We start from the raw sequence: 25006 nt of genomic DNA, 5'->3' as shown, positions 1-25006 counted from the left end.
CACACCAGACGGAGATAGATACTGTATGATGATGTCATCAGCTGTCGTCTCAGAGCTCAACACTGAAAGGAATGTTAGCAGGACACACACACACACACATACACACACACACACACACACACACACACACACACACACACACACTACACACTACACACACACACACACACACACACACACACACACACACACACACACACACACACACACACACACACACACACACACACACACACACACACACACACAAAATGATCAACGCACATTGTGAAACTACAAAAAAATAAATAAAATAACCAGACAACAATCAAATGCATCACATCATAGCCGACCAATCAGATTAAAGGTAATACATGGCACCAAAACAGCATTGAATGGAGGTTATTTTCTCAGTTTTAGAGTTCATCAAATGTAGCTATACTTAGAGCCTGAGGATTCTGAATAAATTAATTAGTGTTAATATTATATATACTGTATATATATAATAGTAGTAGTAGTAGTAACAGTACTTCTACTAGAGTAGGAGATATCAGTACTCTGCCAAATACCAGTGTTCCCAGTAGAGTACTCAGACGTGTTCTCACTGATTCTATGTAAACAAACTGTTGAAGATGTGTGTGTGTGTGTGTGTGTGTGTGTGTGTGTGTATAAACACACTCAGGGATGCAGGAGTCACTACCCTAGTCAGTCACCAGTTAAACCACAACACCTGCTGGGATCTCAAAGTGTGTTCCACACAGAACTGAAACTGTTTCTGTGACAGGCTTCATAACTCTTCTTATATAACTTTAAGTTTTGAAGCGTGTGGAAGGTCACGTCATGTTAAACTCATTACAGATTACAGCGTGAGATGTCGGCACGTTTACTACATTAGCGCCACATTCATCCACTCACTCTCCAGAGACACTTATCATTGTATAAATGTGTGATATATATTGTCATAAAACATGCGTGTGAGTGTAGACTAGAAACATACCAAAAACATTATTCATGAAACTTTTAATTGTCACTAACCAGAAAAACCACCCACACATTTAGCATTAAATGTCACACAGCTGTGTGAGTGGAGATGATTCTGCTGTGGAGTGTCACCAGGTAAACTGATCACCACCTCAGCTAATACACCACCAGCTAAAGCCTTTTTACTTTTGAACTAACATATAAAAAACACCCTCTGCATTCATTTACAGTCACAGGATAACATGATCACTACTCAAACCGTAACACGTAGCGCGAGAATCTGAGCGGCATTATGGGTAGAATACAAGTTCAGACCAAACATCCTATATTTCACTCTCTTTATTTTATAGTTTTAACTTTTCAAATAATCGGAGCTGTTTTCAGTACAACTCACATTTTAAATGTCACAGTTTTAATAATATTATATTATTAAAACATGAATTAGTTGTTATTGTTTTGTTCATCATTTTTAATAGACTATATGTATTAGGAGTGTGACAATATTTCAATATGGCGATATATCGCAATATTTTTTAATTAAAAATTTGTTTTATTATTTTCAAAACCTTTTCTGCTGTAACTGTTTGTTGAAGGAACCAATATATTGTTTACTGGAATATTGCACTATAATGGTGTCATTGGTAAAAAAAACAAAAAAAAAAAGCATTATTGGAGATACTTCTTTATTTACATGGGTATGTTGACACTTATTTACAGAAATGTTGCACTAAAATAGTGTCACTGTTCATAGGACACTTTTTCAATTAAATATAAAATAAAAATTTTCTTTTTTTTCACTTAATCTTTTTTTCCTTATGTCAGATTATTGTAGATTGATTTCCTGATCAATATATCGATAATCGCAGTATCATCATATTGTGAGACAATCGTTATCGTGAGCTTTGTATCGTGTATCGTGAGGCATCCAGAGGTTCCCACCCCTAATATGCACGCATTATTTCTGCGTAAGAATGCAATGATATTTCTGGTCGCAGCGTTCAAACACCTGGTCACAGGCAGTGTATAGACAAAAATAAAATACAAGCCTATTTCCTGTCACTGTGGAGTGAATAACACGTACATCTGACTAAACATGATTATGAGACGTGATTTCATTGTTTGTACATCGACTTGAATGTGTCGGTGGTAAAAGTGAGGCAAGTGAAATGACAAACACTTGAACATCATGCAGAAGACGAGTGTCCAACACCTTATAAATTCAGCTACTGTATCTCATCACACGTTTAATCACAGCACATGTATGTATTGGATTCACCAAAACAGACGCTATGAGCTCATATTAATTTGTGACCGAATTATCGTAAATCCACACAAATATAGTGATGTTGTGAGAAGAGTTTTATATATATGTATATTTTAACTGAAAGAAGCATTATTTATCGTCAGTATCAACTGGTGACCCATTTCGCAACATCCCACAGTTCACAGCTGCTCACAGGTAGCCTGGAAAAAATAAATAAACATATTTAAAGACACTAAACTGGAAATGTATTATTTTCAACTTGAATGTACAGTAACGTGGGACACATAATAGGAGGTGCAGAGCGGCACACAGCAGTGAACGACTGAAAAAATGTATTGATTTATTTAATAATTCATTGAACTTTAGCTTGTTAATAAGCAGTCATGATGTTTTTGTGTGGGTTTGCACACACTTAGTGATAATAAATCACAAAGAGCCGTCTGTGGTAACTTTCCTCAGCATCGACCACAAACTGTGTCTGCTACTGTTTCTGACTTTGGACAGAGCAAACGTTCTGTGTCTGAAGGTTGGAAACATCACTCCTTTAGTCGCTGTAAGGTCAGTGATGATGGTCTGTCTCAGTCTGTTACTGACCCTCACAGACAAACAGAGGGTGTGTGAATGCTTTTCTACTGCAGAGCAGCGCAGACGCATGTTGTTCTGACCAAATATGGCTGAAAGAAAACACTTTCGTCCCCGCAGAGGAATGAAAGGCTGCAGACGGGCTGAACAGGAACTCAGCATCTAAACACGACGACCAACAGATACAGAACACCTTCGATCGGCTGACACGACCTGAGCTTTAACGACCTGTTCAGCCCCTGACCCCCAAAATAAAGGTTCCTGAGACCAGGGACCCCCCTGTAATATCCACAGTTATCCAGGAAGTTTAGTATTATTTGTGCCATAGTATATGGTCATCTTAAAAATGTAAATCCTTGTTTTAATCAGAAATAAAATGTGTTCAAATTGACCAAAAATGGTGGAAAATGTGGTGAAATGGGATTTTAAAAACCACAGAAATTGGTTAAAAGTTGAGAATTAGAGTGGACAAAAATGGACTAAAAAAGTAATAAAAAAGTGTCAATATTGGTTTAAAAACAGCAGAAATGAAGGGAATGCGATTTAAAAAGTAGGAACAAACAATTTAAACTGGCAAATAATGGGCATGACAAATCGTGAATGTGGTTAAATTGGCAAAAATAAGCATGAATCATGGTGAAAAGAGGATAAACGTGACAATAATGGGTCAACATATGTGATATTAGGTGAAAAGTGATGGAAAGGGTTTATAAGTGCTGAAAATATCTTGAAAGTGGAAAAACTGTGCAAAGAAGGCATTGAAAATGTATGTATAAGTGGCAGAAACAGGAGTTAGGTAGCAAAAATTTATTAAAAGGAGAAAAATTTGGCAAGAAAAAGTGATTAAAAAAGGGTAAAAATTGGCAAAAATGGGCTCAAATTGTTCAGAAAATATTCTTAGTCTCTTGAAAGCATCTGGCGACCACCTCTCAGTGTCTCGCGACCCCAAATGGGGTCCTGACCACAAGGTTGAGAACCACTGATCTAAACAACACAACGCAAACACACTTCAGATGAAGCTTTGCCTTCATTTACACTTTTTTTTCTACATCTATCAAACGTACCTCTCACACTAACGTACCACTCACACTAACTGTACCGCTCACACAAACGTACCGCTCACACTAACGTACCGCTCACACTAACGTACCGCTCACACAAACGTACCGCTCACACAAACGTACCACTCACACTAACGTACCGCTCACACTAACGTACCGCTCACACTAACGTACCGCTCACACTAACGTACCACTCACACTAACTGTACCTCTCACACTAACGTACCACTCACACTAACGTACCGCTCACACAAACGTACCACTCACACTAACGTACCGCTCACACTAACGTACCGCTCACACTAACGTACCGCTCACACTAACGTACCACTCACACTAACGTACCGCTCACACAAATGTATTACTCACACTAATGTACCGCTCACACTAACGTACCGCTCACACAAACGTATTACTCACAATAACGTACCGCTCACACAAACGTACCGCTCACACTAACGTACCGCTGACACAAACGTACCGCTCACACAAACGTACCGCTCACACAAACGTACCACTCACACAAACGTACCGCTCACACTAACGTACCGCTCACACTAACGTACCGCTCACACTAACGTACCGCTCACACAAACGTACCGCTCACACTAACGTACCGCTCACACTAACGTACCGCTCACACTAACGTACCGCTCACACTAACGTACCACTCACACTAACGTACCGCTCACACTAACGTATTACTCACACTAACGTACCGCTCACACTAACGTATTACTCACACTAACGTACCGCTCACACTAACGTACCGCTCACACTAACGTACCGCTCACACTAACGTATTACTCACACTAACGTACCGCTCACACTAAGTCTAACGTCTAAATGAGTATGTAGTGCGTTGACATTAGATAGTATGGAGAGATTGAGTGCGTGAGAAATACCAGGATGTATACTATATGGGGACATTTTTAAAGTATGCATGGTGGGCACACTAGTCATACTCAACCGTCCCATGATGCATTGTGAGTGGAACGTAAAATCGTCCTGGGACCGGCTTCAAGCTAAAAGTCAAAACATCTCCTTTTCAAAATAAAAGCATCTCTTCTTGTCTTCCGTTAGTTTTTTTTTAACACTTTCATAAATAGGACTCTTATTTTGAAGTGAACAGGAAGTTTGGTCAGCAGCACAATGGAGGGTCTCCGAAATGTCAGAATGAAATGTGTTTCTGTGAGTTTTATGGATGAAATGAGCACATGTTGATATTCTACTTGGTCACTTTCTCACTTCAAATGTTTTCAGAATTTTCAAAGTAAAGGTGGAGAATCAACAGAGATATTTAGCCTCAGTGTGAACAAGGTTTTTGCAGGTTGTTGTAGGTTCCAGATGCATCTTGGGAAAATTGGAAGTATACTTCAGTGGGAACACTCATCATCCTAATCATATTAATAGTATATACTCATTGAGTGTGCAGTGTGTAGTATGTGTGTGATTTCAAACACAGCCACAGGCGTCAGCAGTGGTTGGATGTGTCACTCATGCTGTGGACGTTTGATTGGTTCATCCATCAGAGAGTTGGTGCACACACAGCTGACACATCCAACAGGAGGAGGAATCCATCCAGCAGCATTTTTTTCAGCGAACACAAGCCTGAACAAGTGCTTCCTCAGACCTTGTTCATGCTGAAGCAGCTTCTCAGTGGGACGAGACCTGATGCTGATGTCAGCTGGTAATTAACCAGTGGTTTTACTATTCACACCCATGAACACACAACTATGGAATCACGTTTGTGTCAAAAAGAAATCAACATTTGTGAATTGCAAACAAAAAATAAGAAAAAGTGATCTACAAAATAAAACATTACTTATCATGTTTCCACTTCCTGCTTTTTTGCTTGTGACTTGACTTTTTGCTTGTGATTCTATTGTTTTTGCAAAAAAGTAAGGAAGCACAAGCAAAAAGTCAAGAATCACAATTAAAAAGTCAAGAATCACATTTAAAAATCCAAGAATCAAAAGCAAAAAGTCAAGAATCAAAAGGGCAGGAAGTAGAAACATAAGTAACATGTTGTATTTTTTAGACTTTTTTTTGGCAAAGTCTTGTTTTTTGTTTGCATTTCACACATTTTGGTTTGTTTCTTTAGGACACAAATCTGATTCCATACACATCATGGATTACTGTACTCATGGAAACAACAGCAGCAGATCAGGAAGCGTTGGTTCTCGCACTAACTGTGGTGGAGGAGGAAGTTTGACAGAGGAACACACGACTATCGCCGCTACATGCTAAGCTAACCCCAACTGGTGCGAAGTTCCTGCCTGATCTCAGAGGAAAAAGAACGTTTATCGTCTCTCACACAAAGATTCATCTCTAAGTTCCCTTTCCCTCACCTGGAAACATGTTTGGAAGGAATAGGAAATGGACGTTGCACACACTGTCAGAATAAAAGCCCTGAAAGACGTGTCAATCTGCCTTCATGTTTGTATATTTAGGAACAGATCTATTCTTAATATGTCTGTGACAAAGGGCAGGTTCAGTCACATGTTGTTGATCTTTATTTTGAAGGTTCTTATGTTTTATGTAAACATTTTTCAGGGGTTAGAATAAAAAAAAGACTAAAACAAAACAAAAAAGATAAGAATCATTTTCAGTTCATAAAGAATAAAATGTCATTAAAGACAATTTGAGTGAATTCGACTTTGGTTTATGGTAAATGGACTAGATTTTATATAGCGCTTTATCACCACTGAAACAGTCTCAAAGCGCTTTACATATCAGCTCATTCACCCAATCACTCTCACATTCACACACCAGTGGGACAGGACTGCCATGCAAGGCACTAGTCGACCACTGAGAGCAACTTAGGGTTCAGTGTCTTGCCCAAGGACACTTCGACACATAGTCAGGTACTGGGATCGAACCCACAACCTCTCGATCAGAAGACAACCCTCTACCACCTGAGCCACGGTCGCCCTTTATACATATTATATTATTTTGAATAAGAATTTTTTAAATTAGAATTTTATTTTGGCAGTCTTCACAACAAAGTAAACAAGGCTCTCCAGATAATATCACAGAAAAATAATTAGGAAACTAATATTACTAGTTTTTACAATACTATATATATATATATGCACATTAAACATATATACATACATACACATGCCTGTACATAATATTAATAATACACCTTTTAATATTTACTACACAGATTTCATCAATTAAATTTTAAGTACAAAATATAGGGTGGCAATATTTCAATTAATAATGTTCTCTATAACAATATACTGTATACCTTTTATTATGTTTTTTGAGTAAGTATATATATATATATATATATAGTTGTATATAATTATTATTATATTATTGCTATTAAAGGCAAACAAAAATTCAAGAATCGCAAGCAAACATTTTTGGCAATTAATTTTTTTGTGTGGCAATATGTAAATTAATAATGTTCTGTATAACAATATACCTTTTATTATGTTTATTGAGTAAGTTTTATACCATTATATACATATTATTGATGTCCAAAGGTAAAGTTGTTACTTTTATTTCTTAAACTCACTAACGATGTATGATTTTAAAAGCTTTTGAACTTTTTAAAATGTTATTATTATGATGATGATATCATACAGTGTGCCCTGATGGTTAACCTGTATCAGTGTGTCTGTACTGTGTGTCAGTCAGTCAGTGAGAGAGTGACAGACGGCGAGTGTCAGTAACAGCCTCCCTTTTGTTAAACACACAGGAATTCACCGCCGGAGGACATTCTTTTCCTCCCCACAATCACAGACACACACACGGACACGGACTGACACACACAGCGGCTCTAACTCACACTCAGTGACGGACTAAAGCACCGACACACACTGACACTGACTGACAACCAGCACCCCGCTGTCGGGAGCTTCGGGAGGCCGAGTAACGGCGCTCGGGCCTCGGACCGACCTTCCTCAGAGCTCCGTGTGACGTCACAACTTCTGGAGGAGATAAAAAAAAAAAAAAAAAGAAAAAGAAAAACTTGAGACAAACTCTGACCTGAGCGCGAAAGCCCCTTGTTTCCCGCCGGCGGCACCGTCAGTGGGACACGAACCGGAGCCGTGAACCAACTTTGATCGAATCCCCCGAAAGAAGTCCGTTTTCCGGCTCGTGAAAGTCCAGAGAGAGACTTTTCCTCGGTCCTCCTCCCTGTCCGTCCGCTCTGTGATAACTCCACCCTGACGGCCCAGCGGGGCGGTGTTAGCAACTTAGCATTAGCAGCTCCACGACCCCAACCTCCGGTTAGACACACACACAGGAACCCTCCACAATACACACTAACCACACTAACACACAGTATCACACTGTAACATAGTTTAACACACAATAATATAGTTTAACACACAATAATACAGTTTAACACACAATAATACAGTTTAACACACAATAATACAGTTTAACACAGTTTAGCACATAATAATACAGTTTAACACAATAATACAGTTTAACACACAATAATACAGTTTAACACAGTTTAACACACAATAATGCAGTTTAACACACAATAACACAGTTTAACACACAATAATACAGTTTAACACACAATAATACAGTTTAACACACAATAATACAGTTTAACACAGTTTAACACACAATAACACAGTTTAACACACAATAATACAGTTTAACACACAATAATACAGTTTAACACACAATAACACAGTTTAACACACAATAACACATTTTAACACACAATAATACAGTTTAACACACAATAACACATTTTAACACACAATAACACAGTTTAACACACAATAACACAAATTAACACACAATAACACAGTTTTACACACAATAACACAATAATACATTTTAACACACAATAACAATAACACATTTTAACACACAATAACACAATTGAACACACAATAACACAATTTAACACAATAACACATTTCAACACACAATTACACAGTTTAACACACAATAACACAATTTAACACACAATAACACAGTTCAACACACAATAAGACAATAATACATTTTAGCACACAATAACACAGTTTAACACACAATAACAGAATTTAACACACAATAACACAATAATACATTTTAACACACAATAACACAATTTAACAGACAAAAATACAGTTAACACAATGATGGTTTAAAGTAGTAATACACAGTCTAACACACACACGCACGCACGCACGCACACACACACACACACACACACACACACACACACACACACACACACACACACACACACACACACACACACACACACACTGCTTTAATGCACATAATAACATCTGATGCTTTAATCTTCCTTTTGTTGAAGTACATTTTAATGTGAATAAAGTGAATTAATTTGACTTTAAAATCATGTTGTAATAACTGACAGACAAACTGACATTAGGCAGAAAATAGATCTTTTAAATGTGTCAGCAGGTTTTACTCAGTCACACAGAATCCTTTGGTCCAAAGCTTTTTTTTCATAAATGTCTTATGAAGTGACTGGGAAAGAAAGATGTTAAATACAACGTATTTAATAAAACTTCTAAAACGTACTTCTGGGGGAACATGTACCCCAGGTTGAGAAATGCTCAGCTAGCGTGTGTGTTTCCATTTGTTCAAACTTTCTCATTGTTTCATTGTGTCTTAATTTCTTCTTTTCAGCAGCGTGGAACGAATAAAATGTAAAACATGTCAAATATTTTATTATTTACTTCTAAAACTTTGGCAATTTTGTCCCATCATGACTCAGCAATAAAATGAACGTCTTCTCTCTGTAATACTCTCACACACCGCCAGGGGGAGCGCGCACCACAGGTTGGGAATGACTAAGCTATAGACAGAAATAGATACAGTATATTGTTCTGGCTCCTTATGAGCCATCCAGAGTAATATATAGATATAGATATAGATATAAAGTGATGTAGACAGAGATTGATAAAGTAGATGGTAAAGTTATCAGGAGAAAGATACTGAGCTCGAGGAATAGATACAAGGATATAGATTTATAAATATAGAAAGACTGACATAGATATAGAAGTTATAGTTGTATAGACCTTATTAGAGACAATAGATTAGAGATGTATGGCTATGGTGCCATAGAGCAGTGGTTCTCAACCTTGGGGTCGTGATACACTCAAAGATGGTCGTCAGATGCCTTCAGAAACTAGTAATATTTGTTTTTTAACAATTGGAGCACATTTTTGCCTATTTTTCTGCAACTACACCAAACTTAAACCCTTTCCATCTAATGTCACATATATTGACCCATTATTATAACTTTTCACCATATTTCATGCTTATTTTTTTTTAGCCAATTACTTTTAACCCATTTTATTTCCCATTAAAACAAGGATTTTCATCTTTTAGATAACTATATACTTTAATGGAGCAAATAATAATAAACTTCCTGGATATTATTCAGATAAATTAATAAATGTGGTTCATTACACATTATTTATGCTGACATCATGGAAGGGCCTAAAAAGCTCATCTTATATTCTGTATAAAAATATATATATATATATTCATATTTTATTAACTCCAAACAATAATTATCTTTACAATGTGTATTCTTGAGTAATAATTGAACATAAACAAACAAGGATTGAATAAACAAAAGAAAAAGCATGACTCAGCACTTCTGTGTGGTTCATTTATTCATAATCTACACGTTTGTACAAACCGCTGGGATAAAATTCATGTGATGCAACGATACATTCATATCTACAGCATAAACAGTCTGTGAGGTCACGCCTGCTCAGTGAAAGCAGACTTTTGTTGTTAGCACTGAAAAAAAAAAAAAAAAAAAACACTATTTCCCATAATGCACTGCTGTAAACATTAACACACGTGATGAAATGCTTCCAGTCCTTTTAAAGTGTTGATCAGTCTGGCAGCACTGCTCATGAGCAACAGTCAGATTCAAACCGAGCACTTCCTTATTGACTGGAGCAGGAGGCGTGTCCTGCGTCCCTAAAGTAATAGATTACTTTATCGTGGTGGAAGACAAAACAATTTGAACCGTTTGATATGTTTCCTAACATTAAAAAAATACACGATGGACCTCAGAGCTTCTCAACATGTGGTTCACAGAAGAAAGACATGACGTGTCTATTAAATGGGATTCGGTCCCGACGTAAAGTGCTGACTCAGCACGCATTTACTATGTTTTTTACATTATAGAACTTTTGATTTGTGTCGTTGATGAAATTTAAATGAGATCTGAATAAAAGCACATTTTCTAAACTTGTGGATAAAGAATGTGTTCTTGATGCTGATTGGACGGTGGAGGGGAACGGTTTGGTGCACTGATGTGAAGCTACGCTGTGACGTTGGGAACTACTTCCACTCCCAGTTGACTTGTTCAGGCGTTTCCTCGAGGAAAAACTCAATTAGTGACTTTAGAATTAAAACCAATGGCGAGGTGAAAATAAAAACTATGTGATTGGAACGCGTTCCGACGACGCTCGGCTGATCCCAGGACTCAGCGATGAGGTCCAGGAGTAGAGCAGCAGCTCCTCCTCACTCTGCGTGTTTCTCTGCAGTTCTCCAGGAGGAGCAGTGGCTGATGGAGGAACGTTCCGGTGACGTTTGGCTCTGAGGGAAACGTTCTCAGTTCTTAACCACGGACTCAGGAACAGCTGCAGGGATGCGAGGAATCTTCTTGGCTGGACTGGGAATATTCTACAGGACGGAAAGAAACAGATTTATCATCATTTCGTTATTGGTCTGAAGTCGACCTGAGACGTTCCTCATTCCTAACATGAAACTGAAAAAGGAACTAAAGTAAACGACGATGTTTCATATGAATAAAGTTCTCTGCCTTGTTTATGTGAAAAATTAAATGTTTTATTATTTTTATTTAACCACTCCACTATTTAATGCTGACACATGCAGTTTTTTAATTAAGGAATATTTTTCTTAAAGGAAACAAATTGTTTGGGAAATATTAAGTGATGGACTTTATTTTCTGTTAAACACATTGATATTTAAAATGTAATTAAATTACAGTATATTTGATCTGATTACTCCAACTCAGTGTAATAATCCATATCATACATTTATAAATTCATATTCCTTCTAAATACAGCTGTAAGAATTCCATTCTAATCATAATTTGTTGTTGCAGAATTTATTCATTGACGATGCCAATTCATTTAGAACAATTCAGTGACTTAAAAACTATTGGGTAACTTTTTATCCAAAATAATAATGAGTGAAATAATCCCTGAATACTGATCAGTGCAGGTGAGGTTTCATAGAATCGTCTATAAATTAATCAAATTAATTATGGACATAAACAGGGAAACAACATTTAATGAGAAACAAACACATTTTATTTGAATAAAGTCCAACCAACACTTCAGTTTAAATTAACAGGATGTGAACTTTTCTGCTCTCATTTTTTATAAAAATAAATATTAGGTTTACCAGATTCTTCTGCTCGTTTTTATACATCAAAATAATACAATACTATAAAAAATGTGTTCAGGTTAAACGATCAGTAGTTAATTGATTATCATCAGGCTTCTACAGAGCTAATGCTAACGAGCTAACGCTACATGTGATGCTGCTGGTGGTAAACGGTGGACACAGTGAACAACTCTTAATATCTCAATATAAACTGCTAATGGAAACGCCTGAATTAAAAAAAAAAACAATTGAATATCTCAAAAGTTTTTTCATGAGGAGGAATTTCAGACGTTTCAACATTGAAATGTGTCGGTAAAGCGCCATGGAAACACCTTTTACATAAATACACGTCACATGACCACTTCTCTCTGAGTAAATATGACGCGGTATGTTCAAACAGAAGAGACGACCAGGACATTTCTCAGTATTGAACGTGAAACAATAAAGGAATGTGGAGTGTTATAAGGAGGTTCTGATCGTCTTTCTGTAGCAAAATCTCACAGGATGAGATTTCACAGTAGTTATGAAGCTTCTGCCCAAAACCAATGCTCAATGAAAAACATTCAAAGCACAATTATACCTTGTCGACATTTAGAAATATTGCTTTTATTTTGCAAAAATCTGTAATAGAAACTTATCTTCTGTCTGTGTGAAAGCCTAAGTGTTTCCACACGCTGGTGGTACAATTTCTCCTCCATACTATGTTATGTTTTCTGCTGGTACTGACGTCTTTTATTTAAAGCTATTTTAAAACACATCCATATAAAGCCTGCTGTGCTTAAATCCAAAGCGTTACTTCCTCGTATCGATTGATTTCCTTTTAAAATGATTTTAGATCGATTAATGTCATCAGGAAGGACAACTTGCCGAGCACAGATCGATGTAGTTGGATCGTAGGAATATAAATCGATTCATGGATCTAATGGATGAATCGTTACACTTTACTTCTAAACATTCTGTGTTTTCATTCCTGGTGAGCATGTAGTAAAGGAGGCGGGGCTACAGGTGACACTGGACACCCATTGGTCAGTACAAACACTGTACCTGAGCTGTAGCCGTGGTGGATCTGACTCGCTCCGGCTCTGCTGAAAGGTCGTCGTCCAGAGGTCGTCGGGCGTATTCCCGCCGGTGTTTGTCGTCCACGCGGTTCAGGTACCACGTACCAGGAAACAGATCCTCCACCGAACTACGAGGAACGTAGCTCGCTGTGAGAACACATGATCACTCTGTTTACACTAGATCTATGCTTAGAAACAGTCTCATGATGACATGATGACCAGTGTGTTTCTAACATCATACCTAAGTGATGTGTTTCCTCCCTAAGCTTCATGTTTTCTGAGAACACAGCAGGTGAAACCTTCTTCCTGGACTCCAGTCGAGCCTTGAGGTCACTCAGACTGGAAACCAGTTTGTCCAGAGAAGATCCTAAAACAATGAGCACATAGCCACGTTACACTCTCTCTGTGTGTGTGTGTGTGTGTGTGACGCTCAGTGATAATCACCTGGTGTGTGATCCTGTGTGACTCTCAGTGAGTACAGAGTGGCAGCAAATCCAGATCCATACGAGAAGACCCCCACCCTCTGACCAGCGATCTGAGCCGGAGTGTGTCTGCAACACACACACACACACACACACACACACACACACACACACACACACACACACACACACACACACACACACACACACACACACACACACACACACACACACACACACACACACACACACACACACACACACACACACACACACACACACACACACACACACACACACACACACACACACACACACACACACACACACACACACACACACACACACACACACACACACACACACACACACACTCAATCAATCAATCAATCAATCAATCAATCAATCAATCAATCAATCAATCAATCAGAGCGTCTAGATCCACTGTGACTGACTCACTGTTCAATCACATAATAATAACTCAAATATGCTGGCCCGTCATTGAACACTGCATTAGCATAGCATTAACTTTAGTTAGCATTAACATTAAACTAGCATTGACCCAACACTAGCCAGCATGAACAATAACCTAACAATAGAATTTGCTAGCATTACCATTAACTAGCATTGGCCTAACATTAGCACTAGCTAGCAATAGCATTACCCTAAGAATAGTATTGACTAGCATTAACATTAACCTAACATTGGCACTAACTAGCATTAGCCAACATTAGTATTACCCTAACAATATTATTTGCTAGCATTACCATTATCTAGCATTGGCCTAACATTAACTAGCACTGGCCTAACATTAGCATTAACCTTATATTAGCATTAAGCTAACATTAATCAGTTAAAGGAAACCCAAACAAAGGCCACGATTAAACAAATAAAAGACAAAGTTAATCTAAAAACTAACACTGATATTATGCCAACAGGCCTCTGACATCACTATTATATCACAGGTGGCGGGGCCAGAAACATGTGTTCTGAGGGTCACATGATCAACACATGTCAGCATTAGAATAACAACCAATCAGAGCATTAACACATCATTTTGTGTATTGTGTGTATTGGGGACAAAACAAAATGAAACAGTTTTAAAAAGTGAAACTTATTGATCCATTAAAGACTCACAGAGCGATGAGCGAGGCCAGGCAGCCGTACACTGAGGGCGTGTACATGTTTCCGTTCTGATTGGAGACGAGCAGAGACGCTTTGGTTTTCCTCTCAAACAGGTCAGAGCTGGCCTTCATGAAGGCCTTCTCCACATCACGGTCAAAGTAGGTCTCCTCAGGTCGCACATCTCTGAAAACACACAATCATCACTAGGTTTGCTGACGCTGAAGCTGAGTTCACTCCTCCTTTTATCTGATGACATGTGACCTGTGTGTGAATCCAAACCACAAACTAATGAAATCACAGCTGTGATTAGCTTCTGTTTGTTAAGTTCACTCTGTTGTTTCAGTACCTGAAGGCGTCGAGGCCAGCGAAGGGGCCGCTCTCTGTGTTGGAGCAGGGGTCGCTCAGGAAGTCGTTGAGCATCAGTCGAGCTAAAGATTTCTGAACCAGTTTACAGTACGGAGAGTGGAAGACCAGGAAACCAAAGTCCTCCAGGCTGAAGAGCTTCTCTGAGCCGTCTGACACAAACACAAAATAACACATTCACACACGTCATCATGAGCTCAGACGAGACCCGTCGGGTAGAGACGCAGCGCTGCTACATGCTAAGCTAACCAAAACATGCAAAGATTTATCTTAAAGAGTAACTAAACCCCAAACCCACGTTCTTCTCCTGAATACATATATCAGTAGTGCTGTTTATTAATCCTAGTCCCACTCTTCACATTTTAGTAAAAGTATCTTTTTTTTTTTTTTTAGAACTTTATTTTTCTCTTTTTAATAGTAAACATAAGAAATAACGTTACAGAACATTCCTTGACAGCAAGACAGAGTATGCACAGCAATGTAAGAAAAAATAAAGAATTTGGATAATACAATATAGTAAAATAAAATAAGGAAAAAACATATTGGATCCCAGAAAAACGAACAAAGCTGACATGATACAAATACACAAATCGATTGATGGCAAATCAAAACATTACAGAAAAGTGTAGGCCCCTCAGTTACCCAGGTATCTCTCTATGGGTGACCATCTCCTCATGAAGACCTCATACTTCAGCTGCAACTTTGCTGTTAAAGCCTCCATTCTATACACCTCTCTCACTCTTTGCTTCCATTGTACAACGGTTGGTGGCTGTGGATTCCTCCACTTTATTGTTACCATTTTCCTAGCAGTCATCAGGAGCACATGTAGCAGGTACCTTTGATCTTTTGTATACGTGTCTTTGGGAGTCAAATCAAGAAGAAACTGGCTCGGCATGTATAATAAATCAACTCCCAGAACCTTATCTATCTCCATTTTTACACCTCTCCAGAAAGGAACCAAGATTGGGCAGTCCCAGAATATATGAGAATGGTCACCAACCATTCCACATCCTCTCCAACATTTTCTTGCATCTGGGTGGTCAACAAATTTAGAAACCACCAAAGGTGTGTTAAAGAACCTTATCTTTGTCTTCCAATCAAACTCCTTCCACATGTTACTATTAATTCCTTTATGGCAGCCATTACAAATTGTTTCCCACTCTCCATCCTCTATTATAATATTCAACTCCAGCTCCCATTTATTTTTAATATAGTTAGTATTATCTGATGTGTCCAATAGCAGGTTTCTGTATAAATGGGAGACATGTTTTTTGTTGGGTAGATGATATTTTATTATATTAATCAGGTAAGTTTCAACATTTGATGGGGTAGTTTTAATTGTATTCCAATTTTTATGGTTTGTGATATAGTGTCTAATCTGAAAGTAACGAAACATGTCACTTTGAGGTAGAGAGAACTTGTCTTGAAGATATGAGAATGGCTGTAGAACGTCATCACAGAACAGCTGATCAATAACCTTTAGGCCTCTGCCCTCCCATCTCTTAAAGGTTGTGTCCACTGTGGAGGGGGGGAAATCTGGATTTCCGATAATCCGTATTGCCCGTGAAAGACCGGCTGTCCCTTTAATTCCTTTCTGAACCGTTGACCACATTTTTAAAGTGTGTTTTATCCAGATATTTTTTATTTCCAGTTTCTTCTGTGACTGCTTATCCAGAAACACTAGGGTGGACAGTGGTATAGCTGGCAGTGAGTTTTGCTCAATGTTCACCCATCCTGACTCCACGTCATTATTAACCCAGGCTACCACCGCTGTTAGCTGTGCCGCCCAAAAGTAATATTTCATACTGGGAAGGCCAAGTCCACCCCTCCTCTTTTCAAGGGCAAGCGTTTTAAGTCTCACTCTTGGTCTCTTATTTTGCCATATGAACCTAGATATAAGTCTGTCCAGCATTGTAAAAGCTGATGTTGGGACCAAAACTGGGAGAGACTGGAACAGGAACAAAAGTCTGGGAAGTAGGTTCATTTTAACAGCTTCCACTCTACCCAGAAGAGATAAAGGGAGCACATCCCATCTTGCCAGTTCCTTTCTAAAAGTTTCAAATATTTTTTCGTAATTAGCCTTGTATAATTGAGGCACATAGGGAGTGAGTTTGATTCCTAAGTATTTAAACCCCTGTTTGGTTCTGCAAAAAGACGCTGTGTCACTCAGCTGGTCAGGCCACGCCCCTGACACCATCAATGCCTCTGATTTGTTAGGGTTAACTTTATAGCCAGACACTACACCATATTAGTAAAAGTATCTTAATTGTACTTGTAAAATATCAGAGTTACTGCCCTCTAAGGGTTGAACACTGCCATTACAATCTCATTTTGGATTCTTTGGATTGCCTTGTGTCATCAACTTTCAATGTTGGCCCCACCCTTTCTAGAAAAGTTGAGAGGAGGGTTTCCTCCAATCACAGCCCTCAGTGAGCATTGATTGACAGTTATAATGAGGAAGTGTGAAACAGCTGCTGTAGCTGTGACGTTTGTGACTCTTTGCTTCTATAAAGAGCAGATTCTGGTTTAATCAGAGGGTTCATCAAATTATGTGTGTATTTACAGACACGTGCGTGTATTACCTCCTGTCTCTGCGTGTACACGGACGTGTGTGTAGTACGTCTTATGTGTGTGAGGTGGAGGGAGAGCAGGGCTGTTTGTCCCCGAGTGGTGTCTGTAAGGCTGTGTGTGAGCTTCATGTCGCGATTGTGTGGTAGTAGTGACACATCTCAGCTTATGAACTCACTGTGTGTGTGTGTGTGTGTGTGTGTGTGTGTGTAGACACATTGTGTCGATTACCGTCTGTCTCTGCACACAGCTTTGACCGGCTGTCTGAGTAATCATTAGTGGTGCAACGGATCAAATCATTTTTCAGATCAGGAAAAAAAAAAAAAAAAAAAAAAAAAAACAGCTTTCCTTTATCCTCAACTGAAAAAAATGGCATAAAAGAAGAAAGATCTATTGTTTATAGATCTGACAAAGGACAGGAACAGATCTATTCCCTAATGCGTCACACTGTCATCGTCGGATGAGGTGGGTGCGTCACAGGTCGACCTAATGAGCTCACGCCCTCAGAGAACTTAAACTCACCAAAACCCTTTTAACCAATTAAACCTCTGAACTCTGAGAGCAGCAGCAACACAACATGACCTGCTCAGGTAATTATAGAGAAATCACGTTGGTCCTGGAGGGCTGCAGTTCTGCATAACTCTACACCAACAGTCATTATCAAGCCTGTTCTTTGTCACAGACATACATACAATAGATCTGTTCCTGTCGTCTGTCGCAGACATATAAACCAGTGCTTCTCAACCTTTTCAGCCAGAGAGATTTTCGGGGTCAATCTATAAAATCAGCAAAATGACGATCCATTGTTTTAAGAATTTGTGATAATCACATTTATTCATCTGAATAATATCCACTGTTATCCAGGAAGTTTCTTATTATCATAGTCATCTTAAAGATGTGAATTATTGTTTTAATCAGAAATAAAATGGGTTCAAAGTGACTAAAAGTGGTGGAAAAGGTGGTGAAATATGGGATTTAAAAACCACAGAAATTGGTTAAAATATTAGATAAAAATGGAAAGAAAAGTGGTAAAAAGGGTTCAATGTATCAATATCAATTACTTTAAATTGGCAAAAATAAGCATGAAATATGGTGAAAAGAGGTTAAAAGTGACAATAATGGGTCATCATAAGTGCTGAAAATGTCTTTGAAGTGTCAGAAATTTAGCAAAAATACATCAAAAGGAGCAAAAATATGGCAAGAAAAAGTGATGAAAAAAAAAGAGTTTCATGTAGTTGCAGAAAAAGGGTAAAAATAAACAATAATAGGTTCAAACTGTTCAACAATTTTTTTCTTAGTTAAGATATCTTGCAACGCCAAGGTTGAGAACCCTTGATGAAGACAATAAATCTGTTCCTGTCCTTGATTACAGACTTATAGATAATAGATCTGTTAGTGGGTGTGTTCTCACCTCGTTGCCAATGGGCGTGGATCTTGTTGCGGTACAGAGAGTAGCAGCGGTCCAAGGCACTCAGGTAACATTCTATAGACAGCTTCCCGTCCACCACAGGGTACTCTGACACCATGTCGGGTTTGTAGAAGTCGTACGCGTGTTTCATGTGTGTCCCTCTCAGACCTAAAGGTTACAATTAAAAACATCACGTCACCGTTCACTGGGTCAGAGGTCAAAGAGTCATTAAAGTAAGTGAGAGCCTGATTTCAACAACATGCAAACTGTGTCTTGGAAGACAAACTCTTCATTCTGCAGCAGAAAAAGAAGAGAAAAGATAGAAAGAGCGAACCTCGTTCAAAGGCCAGTGGAGCATCGGGTCCGACTAGCATGGCCACAGCACCGGCGCCCCCTGTGGGCCGAGCGCTGCCTGTGGCGTAGACGGCAATGTCACCGGCAACAACCAAAGCATAACGTCCTACAGAACAGACAAAGATAAAGAATTACACAACTTATTTCAACAGAAACACAAATCATCACAGGTTAATACAGAACATTATCCACATCAAAATCACCATTAATATATACAGTATGATACTGCTACAGGAGAACAGCATGGTTAGCTTAGCATGTTGACAGTAATACACACAAAAAAAGAGAGCAAAGTATCGCAATTTGTAATTCCTATAGCGTGGAAATAAGTCCTGGTGGAGCTGCAAACAAAACGCTACATTATTCACCATAAGAAACCACCACACCACTGAGTATGTAGCATTTAAAGCTAGAAATCAAGCTAGTGCTAAAGCTAAGCTAGCGCAGCAAAAAGCCATTGGGCTGTTGTTACAAACTTGTATTACTACTAGTGTGTAATTATTCTACAATATTCACTTATTATGACAGTAAAATAGAGCATCCTAAGTTAATCTACTGCAGTAATTCATCTCAACCAGTAGAAATGTTGTGAACACATGATTATACATGAAAAATAATATACCGTTATATACTGTGAAACTGTTCATTTTGAAAAATACCGTCATATACATTTTGGGTCATACCGCCCAGCCCTAGTTTCAAGGTATAGCGAGTTTTCTGTTTTGGGGATATAAAAAAAAATGACATCGCCTATATCCATATATATATATATATTTTGTTTTTATAGCTTATTTTGTTTTAAAATACTTGTTTTAGGAGTCGCTGCTTTCACTATTTCTCAGAACAGCATTAGAAGCTCAGTTAGATGGATTTGTGAGTTCTAAGCCATAACTTCCCCTAAACAAGTCACACTACAGAACTCACTCACACGTGCTGTCCCTTAGAGGAGAAACGCACTAAAGTGGAACATATTGTGCATCTGTTTGTTAATAAATGTGTCTGTGTGACATTTGGATCATGAGATTTAACCCAAAATTGTTTTTCTGGTCAGACTATTTGAAATAAAATGATTGAGCTGTATATCGTATATCACCATTTTGAGAACAAATATTGAGATATGAGTGTTGGTCTATATCACCCAGCCCTAATAGTAGATGTGATGTGTTGGAGAGTTATAGAATATTTCCCATTTCAGTCTACTTTATTTTCAGATTCATTATTTTTTTACATCTCAATCCTTTTTTATATATATTTTCTTATTTTTAATGCGTACTAAGTGTTTGTAATTTTTCTATGTATGTTGTGAGCACAACGTTGAGGAGATGCAGCGACGTTTTTAGACAAACTGTTTTTACATTTCCAGCAAGTTTTTTATGAATAATGTGTTGAGATTTAGTTTATTCTGACAAACCTTTTTCAGGAAATTTACTTTGATCTCCTGATATACTTCAACTGTCGACTGCCAGTTTTTTCCGAGACATCTGCTGATGGCTTTGATGTTTCCTTGACATCCGCGTAATCATTTCAACAAGTCCTTTATGAATAGCATGTTGTGGTTTTGATTATTCATTTATTCAGAGAAATGTTTTTCAGCAGTCGAAACATGTCAGGAGATCAAAGTAACTTTCCTGAAAACAATTTTTCAGAATAAATGAAACCATAACATATTAAACTGTTTTTACCTGCTGTTAACGTACAGTGGGACAAAGAAAGTATTCAGTCAGCCACCAATTGTGCAAGTTCTCCTACTTCAAAAGACGAGAGAGGCCTGTAATTTTCATCATAGGTAAACCTCAACTATGAGAGACAGAATGAGAAAAAAAAATCCAGAAAGTTTGGAGTCTGACTGTTTGAGGTTGTGGACAGGTGTCTTTTATACTGATAACCAGTTCAAACAGGTTCCATTAATACAGGTAACGAGTTGAGGACAGAGGAGCCTCTTAAAGAAGACATTACAGGTCTGTGAGAGACAGGAATCTGGCTTGTTTGTAGCTGACCAAATACTTATTTTACAGAGGAATTTACCTATTTGTTCATTAAAAATCCTACAATGTGATTTTCTAGATTTTTTTTCTCATTTCGTCTCTCATAGTTGAGGTTTACCTATTGTGAAAATTACAGGCCTCTCTCATCTCTTTAAGTGGGAGAACTTGTACAATTGGTGGCTGACTAAATACTGTGACAGTGCTGGGTGCGCTCACCGTCCCAGGAGCTGGACTCCACCCAGTTGACAGCGTTGAACAGAGCGGCCGTTCCTCCGTAGCAGGCGTTAGTCGTGTCGATTCCCTCCACGTCTGCGTTCCCCGAGTCCTCGAACAGCTGCATCACCACCGTCTTCACCGACTTGGACTTGTCGATGATGGTCTCGGTGCCGACCTCCAGCCGTCCGATGCTGTCGTAGGACAGGCCGTTCCTCTCCATCAGCCGCTGCACCACCGTCAGACACAGGGAGTTGATGTCCTCGCGGTCGGAGCAGAAGCCCATCCTGGCCTGTCCCAGTCCCACCGTGTACTTCCCCGCCGTCACACCATCAAACTGCTCCAATTCAGACTGCTCCACGTACTGGGAGGGGAAGTACAGCTCCATGGCGATGATGCCCACATCTTTGGGCCACGGACCCAAACAACTGACAGAAGCTGAGCCGGGCATCCTTCAAAAGAAAAGGAGAGAGGAGGGTTTTTAGCTGCAATGACACCACGTTGCAGTGATCCCACCTTAGGGGTGTGCATAACCATGAATCTGACAATATGATACACAATTTGCATGTCATGATACGATACACATTGTGCTATAAAAAAAATTACAGATTTCACCTTTACAAGTACAAAATGCCATGAAATCCAATTTATTTCATTTTTTTTTTAACTTGCAAGAACAAGTAAATTGTAACTAACTGTAATTTAAGCAACAATATAAAAAAACAAGTGGTATGTTTATCAAACTGTCAAATTACATTTTTTTTTTTAAAAAAAGTTCATCTTTTGCTTCTACAACAGATTCTGATTATGTGAAGTTTTTAAATGATTTAAAATAGTAACCACATACATCTATAAAAGAGTCCAGTATGTTTTATGAAAATAAAGTGCAATCAACTTCCAGCTAAAACACAGAGGAGTGAGGTAGTTTATGCGCTAGCTATGTATATGTTAGCGCAATTAAATGTTTCTTTTTTGGTTAAAAAATATGTTTAAAAAAAACATTTTTTGGATTGATACGATAAATCATGTGTTGAAAGATTGCGATATATCACCAAATAGACTTTTTTCTTAAACTCTTCCACACCATCAGAGGTAGGGCTGCACAATCAATCAAATTTGAATCGTGATCACGATTTTGGTTGCCACGATTAAATTAAGGCAGAGGGCACCGAACTACCGCATCTGGGAAGGAGCAGACACGCAACGCAGCGGACCCGGTGGAAATTAACACATAGAATAAAGTGGAAACCTATCAGCTTCGGTAACGCAGCGGTGCCGCATCCAGAGGAAATTGGGGGTCTGTTTCTAATGAGTTGCATTTCATCAAAGCACTTTGTAATAGTGTATTTATTCACTTAACACTTGGTACATATTAAGTTCTTGGGTTAATTTCTTTTTTTTTGTCGACTTTTTATTTCAAGCTTCATTTTGCACTGTAAACTGTTCATATATATATATACATACATACATACAAGTAGTGCAAAAGAAATACAGATTTTTCCATAACATGATAAATGTGATTATAATATCTATTAAAATAATAGTAATTATTATTTTGTCCATAATGGTGCAGCCCTAATCAGAGGCTACATTCACACCGTAGACATATGCAACCTATATCTGATCTGTTAAAGACTGTTTGAACAGAGGTGACATCCATATATGATTACAAACACACACACAAACACACACAGTCTTCTCCAAATGTAATTTTTTTCTTCAATTTTAACATTGTTTCCTTTTGTTTGAGATGGATGTGGTACATGTGATGTTGTGATAAACTTCAAAGATACACTGATGTGTGTATTATTGCATTTGTAAATTATTACACCCAGGTTTGGTCAAACTTGCCCTGGAGTATTGCAGCATGTGATGAATGCTTTTTACAAACTTTGTTGTATTTATTTCAGCTGTTTTTTTAAGTTCAGAACAAAGGAAAGGGGATGACTGGCTGCTCAGTGTTTGAAGTTCACTAGTTTTGGGTGCTCTTGGAAACACGGGGGGGGGGGGGGGAAAAAAAAAAAAAAAAAAAAAAAAAAAAAAAGGCTAAACCATTCACTCCAAAAATGAGGAAAGAAATTCTAAGAAGCCGTTATTTTAAAGGATAAATCATTAAAAAGCCTGATTTGGCCATTAAAATAAATGCTTTTCAAAATGTCTTTCCTCATTTTTGGAGTGCCTGGTTCACCTTTTTTTTTATAGATATATTTTGTGTCGCTTTTATTTTGAACTTAATGTCACAGATTAACAGTAATTCTTACTCAGTTTTAATTTTAGAAGTACTGTCATGATCCTGTTATTCCATATGTTTAAGGGTTTAGAGGTTATGGGTAAATAAATATCTTCTTCCAGGACATAAAGTAGATTGTGAAAAATCAATAATGTAAGGAAACTTTGTTCCATTAAAAATAATAATAATAATAAGAATAAGAATAATAATTAAAACGGGAGTTTAAAACCATCATGTTCCTGGAATAAACAAATGAACCATATTTCACATCAATCAATATTAAACCATTTAGTTTGAACTTTACTGTAGTAACCAGTAGTAACCAGTAACGGAGGATAAGTAGGTGAAAGGGCGTTGGGATTTTCTGGATGTTAAGCAGGTTACGGAGGTCAAAGCCGCTGAGTCACCGCCGCTCAGTCGGAGGACGGGCTTCGGAGACCGGCTGGTTGAGAACTCCTGCCCGGGGCTTGATGGGCCTCGTTCGCCGAGGTACCGCTGAGCAGGCTCGGGGTGACCAAGCATCACCATCCCGTGTAAAAATAGCAAAATGAGGGCTCATGTTCCTTCTACACGGGCCGGTGACCCGACATACGAAGCTTTAATTAACCTCCACACAGCAGCGGTTCGCTTACCTGGACCGGCGTCGGTGGTTCCCGTAACCAGTCGCTTTCTCCTGTCCGGAAAGTCCTCCACTCCACCCGCACACCGTGTTTATAAATGCCCAGGAGGAAACGTCAAAATGACGCTACGTCTGCAGTCCAATCACGGCACACGGACACCGTGCGGCATGACGTAAACCTGTTGAATTCAGGAACCACAACCACGCGGCCCTCAACCAATAGCATGACGTCTACGATGTCTGGTGACACAGCCTGAGCCAATCAGATCGTTGGATTCAACCCTGGCGCGGGAGACGCACTGGGCGGATTTAAGAGTCAGGATTCACGTTATTATATCACCTTATCCAGGTAAAACAAATGATCACACAAACAAGAGAGAAATCTTTCATGTAAAATACATTTCTTCTTCCACATGTA

The 25006-nt window shown here is 38.5% G+C and overlaps 2 protein-coding genes across 2 annotated transcripts in view; both read right to left on the bottom strand.

The window, feature by feature from the left end:
• The window catches only part of tln1 (talin 1), a 60422-nt gene extending 52326 nt beyond the window's left edge, over positions 1-8096 (bottom strand). Inside the window, 1 exon segment of the mRNA XM_028462488.1 lies at positions 7870-8096. The gene's annotated coding sequence lies outside the window, so the exon portion shown is untranslated.
• A 2373-nt stretch (positions 8097-10469) lies between these two features.
• On the bottom strand, positions 10470-24754 carry hmgcs1 (3-hydroxy-3-methylglutaryl-CoA synthase 1 (soluble)). Its single transcript, XM_028463520.1, has 10 exons — positions 24602-24754; positions 21743-22191; positions 19522-19647; positions 19191-19355; positions 15195-15363; positions 14861-15031; positions 13746-13852; positions 13543-13668; positions 13288-13448; positions 10470-11514 (listed from the first exon to the last, which is right to left on the bottom strand). Exons 2-10 carry the CDS (start codon positions 22188-22190, stop codon positions 11443-11445), a joined length of 1545 nt encoding a protein of 514 aa, XP_028319321.1. The 5' UTR covers position 22191; positions 24602-24754; the 3' UTR covers positions 10470-11442.
• Positions 24755-25006: the final 252 nt, after the last annotated feature.

The sequence above is a fragment of the Gouania willdenowi genome, chromosome 12 (genome assembly GCF_900634775.1).
Source record: "Gouania willdenowi chromosome 12, fGouWil2.1, whole genome shotgun sequence".
Classification (NCBI taxonomy): Eukaryota; Metazoa; Chordata; class Actinopteri; order Blenniiformes; family Gobiesocidae; genus Gouania; species Gouania willdenowi.
Note: the sequence above shows the minus strand (reverse complement) of the source record. Positions and strands in the feature narration are given on the sequence as shown.

Coding starts and splice junctions, on each gene's coding strand:
- hmgcs1 (XM_028463520.1), bottom strand. CDS start 22,190: ATGCCCGGCTCAGCTTCTGTCAGTTGTTTGGGTCCGTGGCCCAAAGAT. Junction 19,648..21,742: donor GGAGTCCAGCTCCTGGGACG/GTGAGCGCACCC, acceptor TCTGTTCTGTAG/GACGTTATGCTTTGGTTGTT. Junction 13,669..13,745: donor CACACAGGATCACACACCAG/GTGATTATCACT, acceptor TCATTGTTTTAG/GATCTTCTCTGGACAAACTG.